We start from the raw sequence: 24,974 nt of genomic DNA, 5'->3' as shown, positions 1-24,974 counted from the left end.
TTTGAAGAGACGAGCAGAGTTCTTTTGAAGCTGTTAGTGGCTTGTTATAGTGACCAGAGACTTTCATGCACAGACTCGTCCCTTTCCTATCCTTTCTTTCCTTTCCTTTTCTTTTCTAAGAGGAGGCATTTAAAGTCATACACTGAAGGACAGCAAAGATAGCTTGTGGTGGTCCATGGGTCAGTTTGCTAGTGTGAATTCCCTGCCCTGGAAACCTTTCCCTCAGCGTATAGGACTTGCTGCTGTTGCCTTTACATTTGGTTTTGTATTGGCAGACTCTCCTGGTCCACATCTGTTGATCCAGGACTCTGTTAAAAATGCTTGTAACTGGTCCATTGTTGTCATCTGGGGTGAGGAGGGAAAGCGAGCAGAGCAGGAGCTGATGTGGCGCCCAAGGTGGAAACTGCGTCCATTTTCTCTTTTTCTGGGAGAGCTGGGTGAGAAGGGAGGAGATGGGGTTGGGGAAGACCAGTGACTTCTCTTACATCGACAGCTCTAAGTGACAAACACTGTCATAACTGTCATAACTGTGCCTTCTACTTTTCTGAATAGAGTCACTCGAGAATTTTGCAGCCTTGGAATTATTTTACGGACTGACTCCACCAAAAACTGGGGAGAACCCAGTGACTCCAGTGAATTCTAGCATGCACATCCGTGTGGATTCTTACATGTACCCATATATCCCAGTCTCTAGTTTGCAGCTCCCTGGTCTATTTCTGATCATCTTCGAGTAAATCCTGAAGGTCTCAAACTCCTTAAATCTAAATTGAATTTTAATTTAGTTTATTTTTTAAAAACTCCAATAGAGTAATAGCATTTTTTAAATGTTTATTTATTTATTTTGAGAGAGAGAGAGAGAGAGAGAGAGAGAAAGTGTGTGCACATGTGTGTGCAAGCTGGGGAGGGGCAAAGAGAGAGGGAGAGAGAGAATGCCAAGCAGGCTCCATGCTGTCAGCGCAGAGCCTGAGAGCCTGACGCAGGTCTCGATCCCACGACCCTGGGATCATGACCTGAGATGAAATCAAGAGTCGGGTGCTCAAATGACTGGGCCACCCACATGCCCCTAGTAATAGCATTTTTAGAAAAGAGTGTATTGGAGGTAGAAGTAGGGAGATGAAGCTGTTTTGTGTGACCCATAAAGCTGATATTTGCTGTATTTTGTCAAATCTAAGATACCACCAGTTTCCAACTCGCATCATTATTTCATGCATCAGAAAGAAAAGAAAGAGAAAGAAAGGAAGAAAAAAAATTAAACATGATCTTTATAGATTCTGTTTGCATCTTACTTTCAGACTTAGTCTGTTCATATTTTTGTTTCATTTTATGTTTTATTTTCATCGGCTTGCTTTTTATCTTATCTCCCCAATGTTGAGCAAACTATCTATAAACAATGATTTACATGTACGAGGGGGTAATCTATTAGTTAAAAACCAAACCCCTAATTAAGGTAATTCTGCTTAGGTAAGTGCTTGTCTCCTTATTTTGTGTGTGAACTGACTTATATTGTAACTCCTTACAATGAAGAGATAAGCTTTTAATTTCACAGGTGTCTTCGTTCTTAAAAATTATCCTTAGGTTGTTTTGTTTTGTTTTGTTTTCCTGGAAGAATGAGATCAGCCATGATAATTTTGAAAATAAAAAATATTAGGAAGAGCAGATAAGGGCACCTGGGTGGCTCAGTCAGTTAAGCGTCCGACTTTGGCTCGGGTCATGATCTCATGGTTTGTGAGTTCGAGCCCTGCATCGGGCTCTGTGCTGACAGCTCAGAGCCTGGAACCTGTTTCAGATTCTGTGTCTCCCTCTCTCTCTGCCCCTCTCCCGCTTGCACTCTGTCTCTTTATGTCTCTCAAAAATAAAGAAACATTTAAAAAACAATTAAAAAAAAAAAGAAGAACAGATAGCATTAACATTTATTTAGGAGAATGCAAGTGTGGTTCATCTTAACCAGTCAAAAGAGAAAAACACTAGCATCTCGTAGATACTAAGAAGTGGTTGACAAAATTTCGCATTTATTTCTCATGCTTAAAATCCATTAGAAAACAGAACCAGATGGATTCTTGATGTTTTTCTAAATACCTCAAACTAAAAGGTAGCTAATGATGAAAAACAGGAACATTTTCTTAAAGTCAGGGACACAACAAAGATGCCTAGTGTCCCCGCATTATTTAACATTGTTCAGAATACTAGCTAATGTAATTATACAAGAGAATGAAGTCAGAAAGCATATGTGAATATACACACACAGATATGGAAAAGGCAAAATTTGCATATGCTGATTGTATACTTGGGAAAATTCAAAAGGACCAAAAGGCTGCAAACAAAATAAATCAGTTTGTAAAAATTAATAAGTAATAATCACTAGCTGTCCCTATTTCAAACAAGAATTAGAAAACACAAAACAGGAGAATTAGAAAATATAAAAGTACCCAGCTGGCTAAGTCAGTGGAGTGTGTGATTCGTGATCTTGGGGTTGCAGGTTCAAGCCCCACATTGGGTGTGGAGATTGCTCAAAAATAAAATCTTAAAAAAAAATAAAAAGGAAAGACAAAGAAAACACGAATGAAAGATTCCGTTTGTAATTTTTAAAGAGCCCTAAAAATAAACTTAGCAAGGCATGGACAAAGCTTATGGAGATTAAAGTAGAAAACTCTACGTGGGTATTTACAAGGTAAAGACGTAACTATGCAAAGTCCTGACCTGAGAAAGAGACCAAACACCTTAAAGTAGACCTTACTGGAGGTGTGAATGTGTGTATTCAATTTAGTATAATATAACATTGTTTTAAATAAGTGGGCATTGTTTGAATTATTCAAAACTAGTACTGGGAGGATTTGTTTACTATTTTTGAAAAGTGATAGCCTTACTTCATGTCCAAGGTGAAAACAAATCCCAGCTGGAGAGAGTACTGGGTGGCCAATGGCTACTCTCTGGCAGTCCCACGCCTTCCGCAGCTCCGGTGGACTTTTCTGCCCCCAGCTGCCCCCTCAGAACTTACCTGTTCACTGTCCCATTTCCTTTGAGCTTTCCAAGTGACTGCCTAGATAGTAGGACAAGCCAGTCTGTACTTAAAATGAGCAACAATGGCAGAATTTTCACTATTTTAGGAGCCTGTTGGAGACATGGTGCCTCGTTCCAAATAAGTAAAACTCATCTTAGCGCTTCAGTAGCTGGCAAGCCAAAGGAGAAAGATTTGTGGGCAGACAAGAATGATCAACTCTTCTTATGAAAGGCACACAGTTTGCATTGTATTTACAGATTAGTATGACTCAGAGGATGAGTAGAAGTTTATTGTTAATAGCACATTTTTTGTTGCTGTGCTATAAGGTTTTACCCATTATTCATGGGTAATAACACTACACACAGACAATCCTTTTTAAAGAGTAAGGAGCCGTCATAACATACCAATGTGTGTTTGGAGGTGGAAAATGCCATTTCTTCCCCCAGACAAGAGACTGTTTAGGAAGGAGATGAGTGTTCTCCATACCGTATGATTAGAATCAAGCCATGTTTGGGGTGCCTGGGTGGCTCCGTCGGTTGAGCGTCCGACTTCGGCTCAGGTCGTGATCTCACAGTCTGTGGGTTCGAGCCCCGCGTCGGGCTCTGTGCTGACAGGTCGGAGCCGGGAGCCTGCTTCGGATTCTGTGTCTCCCTCTCTCTCTGCCCCTCCCCCGCTCACGCTCTGTCTCAAAAATAAATTAAAAAAAAATTTTTTTTTAATTAAAAACAAAAAAGAATCAAGCCACGTTTATTAAGTGCACATACCGTGCTAGGCACTTTGCCATAACTTCTCCTGTACCCCAAGACTTATCCTTCTCTTACTTTCGCCAAATAGTGATTTGCCGGCTGTGTTATCCTTTGATGAAGATTATTGGTTAATATGACATTCTCCACATCCTGCCAAAATAATCAGACTTCTCATTTCTCTTGCCAATGCTGAAAATAGAATGGAGGCATCAGGCGTCCATAAGTAGGTCTGTATCTCAGTTTCAGTTCTAACATAGATATTGAGTGAACCCGTAAAAGAAAATTACATGTGAGGCTGCAATCATTATTGAAAGATCAACCCATCCAGTGGTAACAAATGCTAGACATAAGCACAATATTACATTATATGTGTGCAAAAGCGGTGTTTACCTAGCCTGTCTTTGGTCAGACAAGTAATGCTGTTTTTCTCCCTTTTTTTTTGTTTGTGGCTGGGCTTTCTTGGCTTTTTTTCCCCTTTAGCACAGAACTCTGAAAGCCTCTTAGCGATCCAGCTCTACCAACCACAATTTACAAAGTCTATCATAACAGTCTATGACAATAAAGAAAACACTAGTACAAATATGGTGTCCAATTTATAAAGCAATTCTTGTTTCCAGCTTTGGCAGCCTTTCTGGCCTCTGCCAGCCTGAGGAGTGGAGTGGTGAGCTCGGGCCTGAGCGGGGGCCCTTGCTCCTTAGGTCTCCCGGCCGGTCCCCGTGGAAAACCACGTGTGTATGCACTAAATGTACATTCTGAGCACTCAGGGCTGTGACTTGACTTTTGATTTTAGTGTTTCCAGTTGTCGATTTCCCACTGAGTACCTGTTTGTGAAAAACCATCCTGAAACTTACTTTGAAAAGTATTTGAAAGAATGATATGGAGGAGAGAGATTAATGTGGGGTGTTCAGTGCATTCAAGATAACCCCTCTCCCCCCCCCCCACCCCCCGATGTGGGAAGGCAGCATGAAGATTTACACATATATGACTTTATTTTTTTATTTATTTATTTTAAGGTTTCTTTTTAAATATTTATTTATTTATTTTGAGAGAGCGAGAGAGCGTGCGCATGAGTGGGGGAGAGGTTCAGAGAGAGAGGGAGAGAGAATCTTAAGTAGACTCCTTGCTCAGCGTGGAGCGCAGTGTGGGGCTTGATCCGAGACGAGCTCATGAGCGGAGAGCGAAATCAAGAGTTGGACGCTTAACTGACTGAGCCACCCGGGCGCCCCCTACATGTATATGGATTTTTTAATACTAGCTTTTAAAACATTTCTGTGACTATTCTATAATGTACCTAATATACAGGACTATTTTATGTAATACATTAATAAATATCCGTGTTTGGGAGCATTAAGACATTTCCCCCCAAAAAGCCATATAATCCGAAGTGTTTAGAGGTCGTGGAACGAAGGTACAGGCTCCATCAGGACAAGAAGTGCAGCTCTTTTGCTCACCTTTGACTACGTCACACATAATGTAGTCTCAAGAATGAAGGGAAAGAACAAATAAATGATAAATGACTTCTGGAACTCTGAGCTAAGATTTTTAAATAAACATGGGTCATCGACCAACTCATAAAGCCACAGTGTTAGTAGCCTGGTTCTCATTTATCTGATGTCTTAACCAATGTTATAATGGATAATTATTAATATTATAGCCAGAGGCTATAAGGCTCCAACACAGATACAGTAATACAGATAATTTTTTGTTGAAAATTATCTCCGTCTAGGCTTCTTCCTTTAGACATGCTTTCCTCAGGTTTCTGCCTTTCCATAGCTTATAAACTACCTAGAGGCAGGCCTGTAATGTGAACTGAAAACACAGCTCTGGCTTCTTATTTAAGTATCATTTTATAAAACTCTCTAATTTCATTGCAGAAAAGCCAAAGATGATAATGACTACCAATAAACTATCTTGTTGGCATATTCTTTTTTTTAATGTTTATTTATTTTTGAGAGAGAGAGAGAGAGAGAGAGAGAGACAGAGTATGAGCAGAGGAAGGGCAGAGAGAAGGAGACACAGAATCAGAAGCACGCTCCAGGCTCTGAGCTGTCAGCACAGAGCCCAACATGGGGCTCGAACTCACAAGCTCTGAGATCATGACCTGAACTGGAGTGGGACGCTCAACTGACTGAGCCACTTTGAGCTTCCAAAAGCTTAGTGGAAAATGGGGAGTAAAACCAGAACCACCATTATTGAACAATTAATTCTTACCTGGAATTCTTACTTTATTCCCTGAGTATCAGTGCATATTTGGTCTCATCTCCTGTAAGATTCACAGTGTAAATAAAACCGTCTCCTCATATTAAGAACAGTGTACCCTTGGAGTGCCTGAGTGGTTCAGTTGGTTGAGCGTGCGACTCTTGGTTTTAGCTCAGGTCATGATCTCATGGTTTGTGAGACTGAGCCCTGGCTCGGGCTCTGTGCTGAACAGTGAGAAGCCTGCTTGTGATTCTCTCTCTCCCTCTCTCTCTGGCCCTCCCCTGCTCATGCTCTCTCTCTCTCTCTCTCTCTCAAAATAAATAAATCAACCTAAAAAAAAAAGAATGGTGTACCCACGGATTTTCAGTGCTTTGATCCCTAAGGAAATATTCATTGTTACGTAGCACAGTCTACATTGTTGTAACAAAGAGAACCCTCACTCAATAACTCAATAAGACAGAAGTTTGTGCAATAATCCGGGTGAGCAGTCCAGGGCTAGCAGGGAGGCTCCCCCATCCTCAGCTGGTACCTTCCATACCTGCCATCTCTTGGTCCAGGTTGGCTTTTCCATTAGTTGATATTTCCAGGGAGAGAGAGAAGGCAAATGTGGTCCCTGGGAGCTTATATGCCGTCACTTCTAGCAGGATCCTGTTGGCTGGAACTTACTCATACCACCACATCTTGCTGCAAGGGAGGCTGCACCGTATCGTCTCTAGCTGAGTTGCCATTTGCACCCAGGCTTGAGGAAGGGGGTTTCCCATAACTGGGAAGAGGAGAGGCTTCATTCCAAGGGACAGTGACCAGTCTCCGATACTCACTAAACCCTGTTTAGGCAGGAGTGGGCTCACTCTATGAGCAGAGTTGACTTTGTTACATAAATCTATGAAAAATTTGAATGACTAAGATTTCATTTTCTAAAAGTTAAAGTACTTTAGGATTATCTGGATTCCAGGAGAGAGAGAAATTTAAAAGTAGATTTAACAGCATGCATCTTATGGAGGAACTTTCAAAGGTTTGTTTAGGCATATACAGCTATGCCAAAGATCTGTGATCTTTGAATGAACCTTGACTGTCATCTGCACAGTTTTTAGTGGATTTTATGGATTCAAGAACATTAAAGCCAAAAAGTTTATCAGGTTAAATGGTTGTTTTCTCCAAATAGAGAAGTGATCCTTTAGAATTCCTATGTCAATTATCATAAGAAGACTATTTGCACTTTTAAAATTAAAGTACATAAGAAATCAATTAAAATTCGAGTAGATCTTAAATATTTATGAAGTTGTAATCATGACAGTTGTTATATAGCCATTATATCTGAATTGGTTTTTTCGTGAAATACACACATAACAAACGCAAGGGGAAAAATTAAACCCCATTCATTATCGCTTTGCCTTTGTATATGAGTATGTATGTATCCCAAGAAAATTTCTTGTAAACCCACAAGGAAACTTGGGGTTTGGGGGCACTGGTGTTCCCAAATCAAGATGTTAGTCATGTAGTGGTTTTCCAATGGGATTTCATCTACACCATAACAGTTTTGGGAACTGCAATTCCATCGACCCCAATCATATCTAGCATTTATGAAAGCTGTTGTTATGGGAAAGCTGAAGTAAGACCCACAGAATTTTCCTACAAAACCAAGGCCATCTACTGCCTTGTAGCCAGCAATAGGCTATTGGCTAATGGTGTGCTCAATCTCAGGGAGACCCAGGGCAAAAGGTAGAAGAGTTTGCAAGAGGAAATGACAGTGAGTGGCACCAGCAGAGGTGGGCCTATCTTTGTGCTAGAAGTACCCTAGGATGGAAGAAAAGATATGTGGAGTTGGTAAGGAAAGACATGCCTGGAAGACAGCATCTCATTTTGTGGCTTGGGATCTTGAGCTACAGTTTTAGAAATGAATAAAACTGAGGGTCCTTGGCTGGAAGGGGAAGTGGCAAAGGATAGATTGGGTTGCTCCCCCAAAGTGGCTCATCCTGGGGGAAATATAACCTGTGGAACTGGAGAGAATGCTGTTCCCTAGAACAGTCTCCCAAACCTGCCTGATCTTAAGAATCACTTGGGGACCTTGTTTAAAAAAATAAATGAGAAGCGTTGGTAGTTCAGGAGTAGACTTTGTGATTTCAGAAATCCCCCCTGGAAAGGGCTGGCCTGTCTTTAAAAGAAGGCTTCGGGGTGGGAACGGACATAGCACCTGGGACCAGGATAGCATCCTAAGAAGAGGTGAGAACTTCTTGGAGAAGTGAGAGCCACTGGGGTACAGGGAAGCCTTTGGTGAATTTAAGTGACTATATTTGAGAAGTAGGAGCAAGTCTGTGTGGTGGAAAAGGTGGGTTTTGAAAGTTGCAGAGAGCAGTCTATAGCCAAAATGATGACACAGGTTTGCTTGAACTTTTTGAGATTTCGGGTCCGAGAAAGTTTTGTTTGCACTTAGCTTCCTCATCACTAGGGTGCTTCCGTCGCCCCTAATCTTTACCTTTTTAAATAATAATTTTTTTTTTAATTTTTTTTTTAACGTTTATTTATTTTTGAGACAGAGAGAGACAGAGCATGAATGGGGGAGGGGCAGAGAGAGAGGGAGACACAGAATCGGAAGCAGGCTCCAGGCTCTGAGCCATCAGCCCAGAGCCCGACGCGGGGCTCGAACTCACGGACCGTGAGATCGTGACCTGAGCTGAAGTCGGACGCTTAACTGACTACGCCACCCAGGCGCCCCTAATCTTTACCTTTTGAGAACCTTGGGTGGTGATGGTGGTGGTGCTGATAGGAGTAAAAATGATAATAACTCTAAAACATGAGGCTCATATTCATCAGAAAGTTGTGGTGGGCTCTGGAACTCTTCCTCTCAGTGTCTGTACCTGCTTCTTATCTCATCGAACCCTTTCATGGTGAAGGACCAGACCATCATCTCCATCACCCCAACCACAAGCCAGAAGATGGTCTTACACTCTCCATTACCAACTCTTCGTCTCGCCCCTGTCCTGTGGGTTCTGCCTCCTTACAAAACCTTCAGTGACTTCTCTCCACCCAGTCACTGTTATTGTCACCTTAACCCAGGTGTCGCTGTCATTGTTTCTTGCCTGGGTCACTGCAAGTGGCCACCCCATCCTGTAGTCCTACAGGACCCCTGAAACCAACAGGATAAAGTCTGAGCTGCTGGACACATAACACAAACTCTTTTATGTTCTGGAAACCTCATTCTCACCCCTGCCTCTCCAGCCTCATTATCTTGTATACCGTCCCATCACTCTGTGCTCAGCCTGTGCTCAGAGGCCCCGCCACAGTAAAATGCTAGAAACTCCCTAACCTAGCTGTGCCCTTCCCCACTCTACTTCCCTGCTGTGATCCAAGGCAAGTGAGGGCACAGATGGTATCTGTCCCAGAAACACAGCATCCTCAGCACCGCACAGGATGCCTGGCCCCTAGCGGCCATCAATAAACTTTGTGGACCGGATGGATGGATGAATGAAAGATGGGTGTTTGCGCCTAGTCTTTTACATGCTATTCCAGGCCTTTCTTGTGTAGTTAGTTCTCTGATTGTCTTTCACATTTCAGCACAGTCCTTACTTGCTAAAGCAGGCCCCTACTGATGCCCGCCTGCCCACCTTTGGGTGAGGAGCTTCTCCTGTGCTCACCCAGGGCCTCGTTATTCACCCCTGTCATTCAGTACATCCGTTGCAGGAGCATGGCGTGAACTTTCCAAGGATGGGGCTGTGTGATGTTTAGTTTCCCTCCCCAGTGACAGGCACACAGTAGGTGCCCAGTGGAAGGAAGAACCAGTTTAATGAACAAGTGAGTGAGCTCTGCTCATCCCTGCTCTTAGTGTCATCACATGGCTAGTTGTTTGATATTGCCAGAAGCTGGCCACATTACGCATGCTCAGGAAGATTCGCAAAGGGCCGGGGGTCACTCCTGAGCCTGATGCTTATCCTGCATCTTGCAGAGAGGAGTTTCGACCTTTGGGGCGTGAACACGTTAAAGGACCTTGAGGCTGGAGGACCTTGACTGGCCACCCCGCCCCTTCCTCCCTGGCCTTATTTGTCCGCAGTGGCTGGCCCGGACCTCTGTGCCCCTCGGAGTCGCATTCCTAGCCGTCCGATACTTTGGGGAGGGTCTGTGTGGGTTCGCCTTCTTCCGAGGACACGAGGCTCAGTGAATGTCAAAGCTCTGCCAGTGTTAAGGTGGCATTATTGTTTCAAGTGGCAGAGGAAAGCGGAGACATGGTAAATAGCAGGGTTGGCCCAAGATGCTACACAGCAGTTACTCTGTCAGGCCCTTCGATTAAACTTTGTAAACGAGTACCATAGTGCAAGACATTTTGAAATTGGGCTCTTTATGAAGACTAATATTGCTGTCATAAGGCAACTTTAGGAAAACCCTAGGGGACCTTTAACTGTAGCAGAAGCTTCCTCATTTAAACCATGAAGGTTAAACAATAAAAACTAATTTTCTATTCCCAGCATAGCCAGTGCGCTGCCAGGAAAGCATCACTCTCTTTTAGGAAAACAAGGGCACGCTCTTCGCCAGCCCTTTGGTGGGGAGAGAGCATTATCTGTTTGCAAAGATGTGTCTTTTCCAATCAGCAGATTTCTTTCGGGAGAAACAAGCCCCCGCTGACTGTCCTCGGGTGGGAGGAGGAGACCAGCCCACATCTTGGTAAAGTTCTTCGCTGAGAATTTCCAGAGGTGGTCACGGGGATGGCGGTGGCTGATTTAGTTAGGAGGCAAACAAATGAGGCGGTTAAGAGGTGGGGTGCCGGGGCTGTGGGCTGTGGATAGAATCCGTGTTGAGTAAACTTTGGCCCTGGGTGAATTTTATAAATCAGTAGTTTATATTAAGAAATAAGTAATTTGGGGGATCAAAATGTAGAATTACAAATACATCAGAGATGGCCCTTCCTTTCAGGATTGGTGACCCCAACGCCCCGTGTACCTGCCCCCCTCACCGGTCCTCCTCCCCCGTCCCCAGTGGGGATGGTCAAGAGCTGCCCTTCCCCCTCCCCCGTGCTCCTCTCCCATTGTCCTGGGACCTGAAGGGTGAGGAGCATGGGCTGTGCCGTACCCTTCATAACGTGTATTGAGGCAACACTCAAGGGATCCTGCTCTTAAAGCTCTTTGCTTCGAGGCTATCTTTGGACTGTTGTTACCACTGACAGCTCAAAGGAACTAAGGGCCCCCCCCCCCCCCCCCGCTCCATCCAGGTGCGTATAACGTGTTCCCCCATATCCTGTGGATTAGAAGGTCGGTGTGAGCTTTGGGGGGGGGGGGAAGCAAGAGGCTGAGACACCCATACTAATTCTGTCTCTTTAGCTGGTGCACAACAGCTGGGTATTCTTTCTGTACCTTGTAAACCAAGAATACATGGACGATAAAACCCTTATGGATAAAGAGCTATTGATAAGACGGTGAGCCGTGTCTCTCTGGGAGAGCCCTTGGAGACAAGGTCTGTATGGAAGGGAGGGCAGGATGCTCGCGGTGGAGACCGATTGGAAGTAGTTCTGCATGGCTGGCACCGGTGGTGTCCCGAGTGGCCTCAGAGGTGGGGTCTGGGGGCCCCGGGGAGGAGTAGCAAGAGAGCACAGAGCGGTCACCAGGACATCGTACGGGACCTTGTAAGCCCAGGTGAGGCCTGTGGGCTTGCCCCCGACGTCCGTGCGCAGCACCCGGGGGGGATGTTCAGAGAGGGAACATACTCCTCCGTGTGCTTTAGGATTGCTCCAGCAGCAGAGATCAGTTGGAGGAAAGCAAGAGCCTGGCAAAGAGGTAGGAGGCTGTTCTCGTAATCCTGATGAGAAAGGAGGAAAGCTTGAAGGAAGGCAGTTGTACTTGGTGGCACCAAGGGGATGGATCTCTGAGCGCTTCACGAGGCGAGGCGGAAGCCTGCAGGACTTCTCTGCAGGAACAGGAAACCTATTCATTTTCAGAAACAACCCATGTGTGGTATTCATGTGCTAACTCGGCTGATGAATACACCATTCTTGTAACTTGGTTGGAGAAGAATTACGTGAAGGGTATCATTAAGATGTTAAAATGAACGCATTACATATGTTAACAAGTGTATGAACCCTGTATTATATCTGGCAAACGGGGTGTTAAATCCTTGTTCAACCAGCCAGATGTCCCTGCAGCTGCTGCTGGTACTGCAGAGGGAGGCAGCCACCTGAGACCCCAGCTACGAGCTGGTGCCAGTGGTTTCCGAGGCATCTGGCCGTACAAATTGCTTCTTCTGTGCTCTGACTGACAGGCACCACGCGGATCACACAATTCACAGCACAATGCACAGGTGGGATTTTTCAGTCCGAGAAGCCCAGCCTCCAGCAACTTGACCTTTTCTGGGAATCTTTAAAGCTAGGAATGTCCTCCGGTGGGAGCTGAAATCTACTTGTATCATTTTGTAAGATAATAAAACACTGCAATCAAGCAAATAAGACCAACTTGATAACATTCACTGTCAGATTGGAATGTTCTCAAAGTCTTGTTTGGGGCAGTCGTCCAACTGAGTTTTCAAAGGCGGGCTGAACATTTGCTGTAAATGTTTAAATTACCTGGAGCAAAATCCCCCTAACTACCCAAAGGAGTTGAAAATACTCATAGGTATTTGTATTTATTCTTATGGAGTGTAATCTCTCCTAAGTGGCTTTGATTGTCAAGATTGAGCCAGTTCTGGGATGTCTCCCACCTCCCCAGGTTTGGTGAAAGACCCTAAAATATGTTAGAAGATGTCTGAAAGAGCCTGTTGCATCAGATTGAAGACACGGTCTGTACTCTTCAAATTTACCCTGCCACACTCTGGGTTGGGTGCTTCTTGGCTCTTGAGCTCGGGAGAAGCTGAAAAGAAGCAATCCTAGAGACCACAGTTACACAGTCACATCGATCCTTTGTGCGCTTTCTTTCCTGGAGGAGAAATTGTGAAATCACAACATTTCTCTATGAGCGAAATAAAAGTCGAAATTAAAAAAAACTTTTTTTTTTTTGTATCGGTTGTTTTCCTGTCTGTTCAGACGTACTCCGACAGCAAAGATGAAACTGAGTTTTGCAGTCTAAATAGGAAAATACCACAATGAGAAGATTAAAACATGTTGTGAAATCTCCTCATCTCTATTGTTTTTAGACTTTGGAGCGGGGGCGACAGCAATTTCAAATCTGCAGAGCCTGGCTGCGGCATCCCAGGCTTGTCAATGCGGGACGGCGTCCGCTAGGTGGCAGTATGTCAGAGGCTTTCTTTCGTCCCTGACTTGGCTGCAATTTCTTTGGCTGCCTACCAGCAGTTCTGCTTTCTTTCTTGTCCTGTTTTGAAGGGTTAAATGAAGCTATCATAATTTAGGTCCAAATTACGCTTATCTAAAAATGCATAATTTTGCTGAAAAGCCTACTTGTTACAGCGTGACCTTAAAATAAATTCATTCATTCGTGTGAGTTTTCTTGGTAGCTTATAGGTAATGATCCTAGTTGTCATGGATGGTTGATAGAAACCACGGGGCCATTCTTTCCGTCCCTGGCACGTAATAGATGCTAAACACGCTGTCTTCTGAGAAGGCAGATCGCTGGTCTTCCTGGGGGAGCAGACGGTGGCTTCTCTCTTGTGGCTCTTAGCAAAGACCTGAGACCTTAGGAGGACCCTCTGCCTGACTTCCTCACCTTGGAAACTTCCTGCTTCCTGCTGGGAGGTACCTCAACTACCTGTACTTCTTTATGATCCACTATGCACTGGATGTTTATCCAGAGAGTGCGTTTTGTTTTGTTTTGTTTTTAACTTACAGCTGGCTTTAAAGTAGGATAAATCACACACAACATTCTAAAAAAGATCTCTTTCATCTGAATAATTTGTTCAGAGGAAAGGAGATGGGATATCCTTTGTACTGTTTTCCCCGGATTAAATGATCAGAACTTTTTGAATTCAAAGAAACCAGAAGTGATGTCTGAGTGATAAGGTTTGGGAATAAAGAACTGCATGTTTTAACTCTAATTAGTGCGACAGCAGTAGAGGACTAAAGTGGGTGAAAATAAATGTAAATGCACTGCTTAGACAACAAATGGAATTGTCAGTTGGGCTGGAGTACCAGTGCTCCTTTAGAAGGTTTCCTGTAATCTTAAAAATTAAAAATATTAGGGGGCATTCAAGAAAGGTCCGTGGTCGGTATATACGTAGCAAAATATCTGATCCTTGAGAAAACTGACAAAGCCGAGTGGCTCCTGCTGTGTGGAGTGGGCTTGACAGTGTTCCATCCAGAGACACGGTGCCCCTCATGCCCAAGGTCTGCAGGCTGTAGTTTGGGCGGTTGACCAGCCAAGCCCTGAACATGGCTCAGCCCGGTCTGAGACAGTGATTTTCTGAAGACCCTGGGAATTCCAAGACCATATTTCCTGATGTCAAGACTCCTTTTTTTGGGACGCCTGTGTGGCTCAGTCAGTTATAAGCCTCTGACTCTTGATTTCAGCTCAGGTCATGATCTGGTTCGTGAGTTCGAACCCCATGTCAGGCTCAGCACTGTGTGGGATTCTCTCTCTCCATCTTTCTTTCTCTCTCTCTCTCTCTCTCTCTCAACAATAAATAAATAAAAACTTAAAAACAAAGGCAGCTTTCTGTCAGGTTTTCCAGGTTGCTGTCAGGTACTAGGCACCAGATCCCGGGGAAGGGAAACCTCCTTTTAGAATTTCTACTTCAGGGAGGAAAACACCCTCTAAGGATTTCTTGACAGGTGTAGTCAGTCCCTCTACACACTTAGGTTCTCCAGTTGGGACTTCATAAATTAGACTGATGAAAGAAAGATTAATAAGAGAAGAGCGTACACATTTATTGAACATAGACTTCGTAAAGAAATGAAGACCTGAAGAAATGGTTAACCTGATTTTTTAAAAATTTTTTAATGTATATTTATTTTTGAGAGAGAGAGAGAGAGAGACAGAGCATGAGCGGGGGAGGGGCAGAGAGAGAGGGAGACACAGAATCAGAAGCACGCTCCAGGTTCTGAGCTGTCAGCATAGAGCCTGACACGGGGCTCGAACTCATGACCTGAGTCAAGATCATGACCTGAGCCGAAGTCGGATGCTCAACCGACTGAGCTACCCAGGCGCCCCTAACCTGATTGGTTTTTATACCAGGTTTGGTGAAGTGGGAAAATGTGATAGGGCAAAGGGTCTGAGCTAAGTAAACTGAGGAGGCCCATTCCCTCAGATTCTTCTTGGCATCCTTACATCTTGGAGATAAGGATGCTCCTTTCTGCCAGTTATGAGGACAGCACTCTCTCATGACAGTCTTATGACCTGCTTCAGAGAAGAAGGACAAGGTCAGGGAGTCCTTACTGCACCTGCCATTTCTCAAATTCCTTCAGCTAAAAATATTCAATATGCCGAGACATTATATTTTGGGGTAGCAGGTTTTGAACTTCATCACGAGCCCATGAAACTTTTCTGCCAGCTTTCAGGTGTGTATTTGAGGACTCCATCTTGTAAAGGGAGGTGGGCATAGAGCTCTAAAAGAGAAGTCAGAAGGCAGAGGTTCTAGTCCCAGCCTTAATTAGGGCAGTCCTTATTCTCTTTCGGCCTCCATTTCCCAGTCTGAAAAATCAGGTTAGTGATAATTACCCAGCCTCTGATTCTAATAAGAATCAAATACGACAATACAAGGGAAACTACTTTGTTGGCTACAAATGTAAGGGGTAATTTAATTTTCAGTATGAATATGCAGAATGTATGTAAGTTGTGAGAATATAATTAATCTGTGACCAGAGAAGATGTCACCAAACAACCATTCACGGGAGCACTTAATTAGTAATAATGTTTGTCAGTACCTGCCCTATGTTAGAATCATCTGGAGGGGCCCCTGGGTGGCTCAGTTGGTTTAGTGTCGGACTTCAGCTCAGGTCATGATCTTGCAGTTGGTGAGTTCGAGCCCCCGTTAGCTCAGAGCCTGCTTTGGATCTTCTGTCCCCCTCTGTTTGCCCCTCCCCTGCTTGCACTCGCTCAAAAATAAACATGAAAAAAAATCACTTAGATTCTTTTTAAAAATACCAAATTAGTATCAGACTAGTTACGTTAGACTGGCTGGAGTTGGGGCCTGGGTACCCTAAAGGAGTAGTCTGAGAAGAATGTTCTTCATGGTTGACATCCATGCACATAAATAACACTCATGTTAGAGTCCAAAAAATCGGGAGTGAGGTAAGGATACATAAATATATATATATATATATATATATATATATATATATATATATAAAATACACATGAATATATATATATAAAGCTATAAAGATATATGCTTGTATAAAGATATACTGTGTGTACAAATTTATAAGCTTTAGCTTTTACACACATCATGTACTCCCTTTTCACATGGAAACTTCCCTTGTAGGGTTTCTGAGAGGAACTACAAGTCTTGAATACCTAAAAACAAATATAACATGAAAGCAGCATTGCCTAATGGGTCTCTAGCTAGAGTTTTAATTCATCCTGGGTCATGACACATTAGGGTTTGTTTTTTTTTTAATTTTTTGTTTTGGCTTTTTTGGTATTTGGCTTTTTTTTTTTTTTTTTTTAGCAGTCATTGAAAGTGCTTCTGACTGGTGCTGGTTATTGAATTTTCTTGTAATGAAAAGTTTCTGTCATGGTTCTGACCTAGAAGTCACTGATTGAATGGGCAGGAGTTTTTTCCCAGGTGGGAGAGAACAACCTTTCCCTGCCCATTTCATCACTGGCTTTAGTCTGCTGCTTCTTTGCCTGGTTCTGAAGCTTCAAACGTATTTCAGATTTGCCCATCTCTGAAATCTTTTGGGATGTCAGAGGGAATGTTGTTCTCAAATTGAGGCCTTAGGCCTGGAGCACCAGTGCACCTGTTAGAAATGCAAATTCTCAGGCCCCACCCAAGACCTTACTGGATCAGACACTGTTTCAACACGCCCTCTGGGAGACTGTGATGCACGCTCAAGCCCAAGAACTACTGAGCTGGCATATAGGTTCTCTCCATGCTTTTCTCCATAAGATGTGTGTTTTTCTCCATAGAAAAGCACGAACCAGACATTTGTGGACACACTTAATTTTGCTTCCTTTCTCCCTCCTCCCTTTCCCCTCTGAGGATGAGGCAGGTCAGGGCTAGAGGGAAAATGAAGGTAGCTTTAAATTTCTGTTACTCTGTCATCAAGGTTCCTATTCCAATCTTTTAAGAGATAGTAATCAGGTAAAGACACATTGCATATACATATGTATAAAGATATTCACAATCTATAAAGACATATTATACTATAAATGTATAAATATATGGGATGAGCACTGGGTGTGGTATGGAAACCAATTTGACAATAAATGTAATATTTAAGAATAAAATAAAATATAAAAAATATATATATACAATGTACAAGTACATATATCTCCATTATAAATGTATGAATATGTAAAATGTATAAAGATACATTGTGTGTGTATGTATATGTATATATATATGCATATATATGCATAAAAATATACACAATGTATAAAGGTACATTTTGTATATATAAATCTCTGTTGTAAATACAGGGGAGACTAAATACAGGAAATTCCAGAAATCAGAGTACCATTGGGAATCAAAAGGTCACAAGAAGAGACTTGGGTGATTGGAGGTCAGCAGGGGAGAAAAATAAATCTTGGATGGAGTGGGAAGAAGAAGGTCTGGTAAGGGCCATTGCACAGCTCAAAAGGGGCTGCCACAATTTGCTTAGTACTTCCTGCAAACCATGCTCCCAGAGCTTTGTAGTGCATGTTCTGGGTCAAGGCAAGGGGAGAATGTAGCCCTGGATGAGCAACCATGGTTCCTTGTAAAAGTCAGACTGACTTCTTTAGGTAACAGAAAACAGTTGTGCTATTTTCTCCAAGGGTCTTTAAAAGTATAGATTCTTATCTCTCTTGGGAGTCCTGAAGGCAGAGAGACAATTCAGTGTTATCTTATCTCTAGAACCCTTCCAACTGTTAACAGTTGAAGTTACGTTTGCCTCTATCTATCATCTATCTATCTATCACCTATCTCAAAGCCCTTCTCTCCAGACACTCAAAGAACTTAAGCTATATGGCTGTTTTAAACATCATGGGATGGGGCAGGGGGCTGAGGAGAAGGTTACCATGGATGGTCATCCCAGTAACAGAGGAATTAGGCATCTCTCCAGAGTGTTTCTAGTATCTAGGTATTTGAATTACCAGAGACACTCTGCTAAGTGCCTACATGCATTATGTCATTTAATCTTAACACCCACCTTATGATAGAGGAGGTGCTATGAATGTCCTTAGTATAAGTAGGTGGCTGATAAGGGATTTGAAGTTAAACCTGATGTTTTACCTACTCCACCTTACTATTTAACAGTAGCTGAGGTCTTGATTCAGGTGGGCATGTAGTTGGATGCTTCATTCTCAGGGCTCAAATTGAGTTACGCCATTACCTACACTCGTTACATACTTGTGCTCTTTCTTTTTCTGGTTTGTTTCTGAACCTCTTTGTGGCAGTATTGAAACTTAACTATTGATCCTCCAAAAGCTCTTAGACTTCCATATAGTACTTTAAATACACTGTGATATTTTTAAATAAAAAATTAATCATTGGGAGCTGGGCATTATTCTCTTTGCTGTGGGCCAAGCTTCAGTGTCATAACAGGAATTCACTAATGAAATAGATATAAAAAGAGCCTCCCTAAAGATTTAAGAGGGTTATATATTCTGTGGTAATTGTTTTTTTCCTGGGTGACTTCATCTTCATTTGTGTACCTGCTACAAATTCTTAATTATGTTTAATTATTCCAGGTTTTATAATTTACATTGTCTTTTATTTCCTCTTATCGTCCAAAGTATTTTATTAGATGGCATGTGTGTGGTCTATTTTTTAAGCATATAGACATAATTCTTAGGGATGAAATTCTCTTGATAGCTACCTAGAACACCAAAGAATTTCACTGCCTATATATGTCTGGCATAGTTTGAAGGAAAGAAAATTAATTTATTGTATTTCCAACAGTCCTAAATTCTTACTGATTGATTGAAAGAGTGAATATACAAGTAAGATTTTTTTTTCTTTTTATTTCAGGAATTACAACATCTAGTTAGATCACAACACATCAGAGCAGAGAAAGGTAAGCACGGATCTGCATGAATATTTGAAATCATATAGGGCCAGAACTCTTTGGGCTAACGTGGTTTCTCTCATCTCCAGCTATGATGGAAGGTTCATGGCTAGAACTGGCCAGGAGGGGCAAGCCTGATACCCAGCCTTTTGCTCATCTCACTATTAATGCCACTGACATCCCATCAGGTAAGTTCCATTAGCATCCAGCCTGAAAAAGATTTCAAAAGTCCTTTATCAGCCCATTTGAATACTCAAAAGTATTATTGTCCTGTTACTAAAATTTTGAGAGCCCTTAACTTCTAGATCAGAAGAAAGATCATTTGGCGTTCAGTTGATAATCTCTATTGTGGAAATAGTTATTCTCAACTCTGCCAGAATGGATGTCCTCGCTTCAATTTCAGATCATCAGAATGGGTGCTTATTTTTAATGACTGCCAGTTGAGGTTGCACAACTGGGAAGGACAGTCTCTTGTTACGTTCATCTGTATTTCCCCAAACCAAAGTTGATACATCCCCATTGCCAACCCATGAAGTTCATGGATGTATCTCTTGCAGAGTTCCAGGTAGGGGCTTGACAGAGTAATATTTAAGAGGCAGTAGCCCTCTAGAAAAGGAAACATATTCCTCCTTCTCCAAGGGCTTATCGCTTTCTCTGGGCAAGAATTTAGCTCAATGCGCTGGAAAGCTGATTATCTTTTAGAAATGAAGAAACTCAGAGCTCTGTGCCTCTATCTACTTTAATGCCCCTGCTGTTCCATCATGTTCCACTGGCCACTCTACTTGGGATAGATGAACATCAAAAAGGTTACAAAGAAGATTATGATAGGGCGTCAAGTTGACATTACCATCATCATCATCATGACCTTTGTTCAATGTACCCTATGTACCAGGCATCTCACTGAATTCATTATCTCCAATCCTTGCTACAAGCACGCAAGGTGAGTGATTGTCATTCATTTCGCAGACAAGGAAACTGAGGTCCGTGTGGTACATCTGCCCAGGTCACGGTGGTGACAAGGCTGGAAGTTGAACTCCACTCTAGTTCGTTCCCAAGTCCACGGTTTTTACACTACAGTCTATCATATTAGGACCCTGTGGCCAGTGGGCTTTGTCAGAGAGAAGTAAATTCAGAGCTCTTATGTTCTTATTTTCCTGTAAGAAACAGATGAATGTAGTTTTAATAGCAGGGGCTCTGAAGTCTGACAGCCGGGGTGTGAGGCCCACTGTACCTCATTGGCTGTATGACCTCATGCAAATTATTGGAATAATTTGTGTATCAGCTTCTTCAGGGATGGTGATCACATCCACCTCGTGGGGTGGCTGTGGAGACTGAATGAGGCAATGTCGGAGCATGCTCTTACAGAAGCTGGCATACAGTAAGCACTCCATGAAAGCAAGTTGTTATTATTATTTGAGTTTTATTAAATAATTATCCATATTCCACTTTGTTCTAAAAATCATTTAAGGCTCGTCTTTCTTGGAGTTAAAAAAAATATCCAAGTTTTGGTAATGATTTTGCAGCCACTATCATAGCGTGGGCCGCAGAGAGATGTTTCCCGACTGTAGACATAGAAGCTGAGAAGCCAACTCTCTGGTTTGTAGCACATTTTCCTAAACTATCCGTCCTGTCCCAGGTACCTGCTTCATAAACAAATGTTCTCTCTGTGCATGTGTGCGTGCCTCACACTGACGCTACACGAATTTTCTGAGTGAAAACTATTTTGCATATTAGCAAATGCAATCAAATTAATACTGACGTCTCAGCTGTGTGTGCTATGAATGTACTCTGCATTTATCTTTCCGGTTCATTTTAAACGGCACATGATAAATATTGCATTGCTCTGTGTGCCAAAGTCTGTTTGGCAACAGCAAGCGTGTTTTCGTTCTCTTCAGGCACCTAGCATCAAATCATTGCCAAAAAACAAGGCAAAACTCCTAGTTATTTTCCGACGGTTATTGAGTTTGTGACTGAGTGAAATGCAGTAGTGTATGCTTCTGTTTAAGAAAACAGCATTTGCTCCTCTGGCTGAGCCAACAGCTCCTTGAGTCCATTTATCTCCTGGTTTGGGCCAGTACTGGTCTTCAGAGAAAGGGGGCTTTAACTTGGCATGCTCATTTTTGGCCTCTGTTTTCTGTTTATTTAAACATAAGAAAAAACCCAGAATCTGCCTTATATTGATTGCTAGCTTATGGGTTTTTTCAAAGCTGCTTGAATAAAATGCACTGGGAAGTATTTTGGGAGGCCAGACGACATGGCTTTCTTAAGGGGGCTGCTCAGGCTAAATATTTGGAGAAGCCTCTTGTCCCGCACGTACTGGCACTGACCACGGGGGATGAGGGGCTGGGGTGAAAGGTCGTCAGCATGCCTCATCAGTCATGGAAACCCAGGCTTGTCATGCGAGGTCCCTCAACCTGATCACAGGATATTTTTCTCTTCCTGTCTCCTGCCCTTCTCTGTTCTTGAGTCCTCCTTCGCATTCATGCTGACGGCTTTCCTCCCTTTCTTCTCTGCATGCTGTGTGCATTCCATTCTTTGCACCAACAGTTTTCCTTGCTGACAGCAGTCTCCTTTTCTCAGCCCATCCACATCTGATTGGATTCTCCCTGTCCCCTGGTTCCTTCGTCCCCTCAGTGGGCCGAGTGCTTCTGATCACTGTTAATTTCTGCAGCTTTCACTTGGCAGTTAGATGCTTTAACTGAACTTCAACCAAGTGCCACGCGATATGCATCAATGAAACTACTCTATTTTCTATTTTATTTTACTTGCTTGTTTCTCATTTTCTCCACTAGTAGTGCTAAATGCCTTGAGGTCATAGTGCTTGATAAAGTTCTTTATTATGGGCAGAGTGAATCTCCATAGAAGACCCCACACAGATATTTATTGAATGACTCATCAACTAATGGATTGGTGAATGGATGAGGGGATGAATAAAAAGAGAGGTGGTTAGTAGGGAATATGGACATTCCTTCCAATGGACTGGCTAACAGGGGGAGTGATATGTGGTCAAGGCTCCTGTCTTTTCTCCTCTCTCTGTTTCATATTCCTTTCTTGTCTTTCCAGGCTATATGTCTGAGCCCTTGGTCTAATACTAGCTAATTCTCCCACTGAGAGAGTAGACTTTGCCTTTCTGCTTCTCTCTGTTAAGAGTCATCATAGGAGATAAACTATTAGACAAGTCATTAATTGAGAAAAAGACTGAACACAGAGTAGAGTAAGAAGAGGGAAACATGGGATAATTTCAGATGGGAAACTTCTTGAATTTTGTTTACTTTGTCGATGGTTTAGGTGGCTGTTTACCAGCCTGGAGGAATTATTTTACTACTGTTTGTGAGTCTTACAGTCTTGTCTTGATTCACTGGGGACCATGGGATGATACTGACATTTGAAATGATAGTTACATTTGGGGTGATATTTACATTCTGGATGCTATAATCTGATATGACCTGAGGCGGGACCTCCAATGAAAAAGAAAAAAGTGCTACCGTGGGTCCTAGAGGCCACAGTGCCTCTAATGGCTTCTCAGGCTCACTCTAGCACCCTCCTGTGGATAAGGTATGGAGTTCAGGAAATATACTATTCTTGGACAGGGATTGGAACCATTGGAATCAAGCAGAGTCTGGAAATTCTCTTCCTATACTTGTCTCTTGCTTTTCTGTATCAACTGCCTTTGGCTTATTCTCTGTCTTCAACCTTAAATGATCTTTCTGATTCTGTTGGCTGACTCGTGTACCTATTTTAAGTTCTCAGACTCAGTTGCAATTCAGAAGTCATTCTTGATTCTTCTGGGAGGAACCAAACTCTCTTTCTTTTGAATTCCCATGGCAATTATCTGCACCTTGGCTCTCAGGGCATATGCCTTGCTTCTTATCTGAATACACCACACCTATCGGTCATGTCCTGTAGTCCCCTTCCGGGAAGGAAAACTGGGTTTTTGTCTTTGTACTCTCTCAGGTGTCTAGCAGAGAGCGCTAAGCACATCTTAATGTTTCTCTGCCCTTTTAGAAAATAAATTCTGAGGAGGTATTCTCCGATTGGAACCATGACTATTATGCTGTTTTTCTCCAACCTCATAGAATCGTGAGGATGTCCTTCTCCTCAGAGGGACAGATTTTAAATCGTGTGCCTTTCCTCCCCTCAGGTTCCCACAAAGTGAGCCTGTCCTCCTGGTACCATGACCGAGGTTGGGCCAAGATCTCCAACATGACTTTCAGCAATGGAAAACTAATAGTTAACCAAGATGGCTTTTATTTCCTGTATGCCAACATTTGCTTTCGACATCATGAAACTTCAGGAGACCTCGCCACAGAGTATCTTCAGCTGATGGTGTATGTCACTAAAACCAGCATCAAAATCCCGAGCTCTCATACCCTGATGAAAGGAGGTAGCACCAAATACTGGTCAGGGAATTCTGAATTCCATTTTTATTCCATAAATGTTGGAGGATTTTTTAAGCTACGGTCTGGTGAGGAAATAAGCATCGAGGTATCCAACCCTTCACTACTGGATCCAGATCAAGATGCAACATACTTTGGGGCTTTTAAAGTTCTAGATATAGATTGAGCCCCATTTTTTGGAGGGTTATTATGTATTTCCTAGGAGGTACGGAAAATTTTTTTTAAACAAGCCAAGAAGGATGTATATAGATGTGAGACTACTAAGGGGTATGACCCATAATGGTACAAGAAGACTCTTTCCATGCTTTTGACTATAGAGAGCACATGTATTTACAGCCAATGGGAGATGTTGGCTTAGATTGTTACAGTCCGAGGGCTTTCTGACATAAAGGTTTTTAAATTTTGTAACGAATTCCTAGAATTAGGCCATAGGAGCAATTATGGTTGCCTTCATGCGGACTACGGGAGGGGTTAATTCTCTGCATCTGGCCTGTGGTTATGCGCCACGGTGCCACTCAAGTGGAGAGGGTGTCCTCTCATTGCAAATGGATGATCACCAGAAGGGTTAAGTTCTTTTGAATTGTTACATCATGCTGGAACCTGCAGATAAATACTTTTTCTAATGAGGAGAGAAAATATATGTATTTTTATATGATATCTAAAGTTATATTTCAGATGTAATGTTTTCTGTGCAAAGTATTGTAAATTATATTTGTGCCATAGTATTTGATTCAAAATATTTAAAAAATGTCTTGCTGTTGACATATTTAATGTTTTAAATGTACAGACATATTTAACTGGTGCACTTTGTAAATCCCCTGGGGAAAACTTGCAGCTAAGGGGGAAAAAATGTGGTTTTTTTTGCTACTACCAACTGTATCATATTTCTTTATTCTTTTTAACTTAGTAGATTTTTCAGGCTTGTCAAGTCTGTGCAAAAAAATTAAAATGGATACCTTGAATAATAAGCAGGATGTTGGCCACCAGGTGCCTTTCAAATTTAGAAGCTAATTGACTTTAGAAAGCTGACATTGCCAAAAAGTATACATAATGGGCTACTGGAATCTGTCAGGAGTATTTATATAATTATTGAACAGGTGTTTTTTCTACAAGTGCTGCAAATTGTAAATTTTGTGGGGTTTTTTTAATGGAAAAGTTATCAGTGGCTTATCAGCAAAAAATCCCTTTTTAATATAGGAGATGATATTTTATATTGTACAGTAAAAACATTGCCTTTGAATGTTCATTTTTTTGGTACAAAAATAAATTTATAAGAGGACCTGCCTTGTGATACTGTGCCTCTCTTTTCCGTCTGTCTTGCTCTGTGATTCCATTCTCTCCAATATGGTATTGTGGCTTCCATCTTTCCAAAGGTTACCAGGAGAAATGCAGATTTAATTAAAAATTAAGAATGGACTTAATTGAATTAGTGAACCTCAGAATTTGAAAAATAATTTATAAGGGATTTGTATGCAAGAACGTAGCCAGATCAAAAATAGAGGCTTCATCGCTCAAAAAAGAACAGTTTGTGTCATGCTATGTCATGAGAAGAAAATGAT

At 42.3% G+C, this 24,974-nt stretch overlaps 1 protein-coding gene across 1 annotated transcript in view; it reads left to right on the top strand.

The window, feature by feature from the left end:
- The window catches only part of TNFSF11 (TNF superfamily member 11), a 32,384-nt gene extending 7,697 nt beyond the window's left edge, over positions 1 to 24,687 (top strand). The window contains exons 3-5 of the mRNA XM_042926891.1: positions 18,982 to 19,027; positions 19,108 to 19,206; positions 23,160 to 24,687. Coding sequence (XP_042782825.1) covers positions 18,982 to 19,027; positions 19,108 to 19,206; positions 23,160 to 23,581 — 567 coding nt within the window. The 3' untranslated portion in view covers positions 23,582 to 24,687. The remainder of the gene's footprint in view (positions 1 to 18,981; positions 19,028 to 19,107; positions 19,207 to 23,159) is intronic.
- The last annotated feature ends 287 nt before the right edge of the window (positions 24,688 to 24,974 follow it).

This window comes from Panthera leo, chromosome A1 (assembly GCF_018350215.1).
Source record: "Panthera leo isolate Ple1 chromosome A1, P.leo_Ple1_pat1.1, whole genome shotgun sequence".
Classification (NCBI taxonomy): Eukaryota; Metazoa; Chordata; class Mammalia; order Carnivora; family Felidae; genus Panthera; species Panthera leo.
Note: the sequence above shows the minus strand (reverse complement) of the source record. Positions and strands in the feature narration are given on the sequence as shown.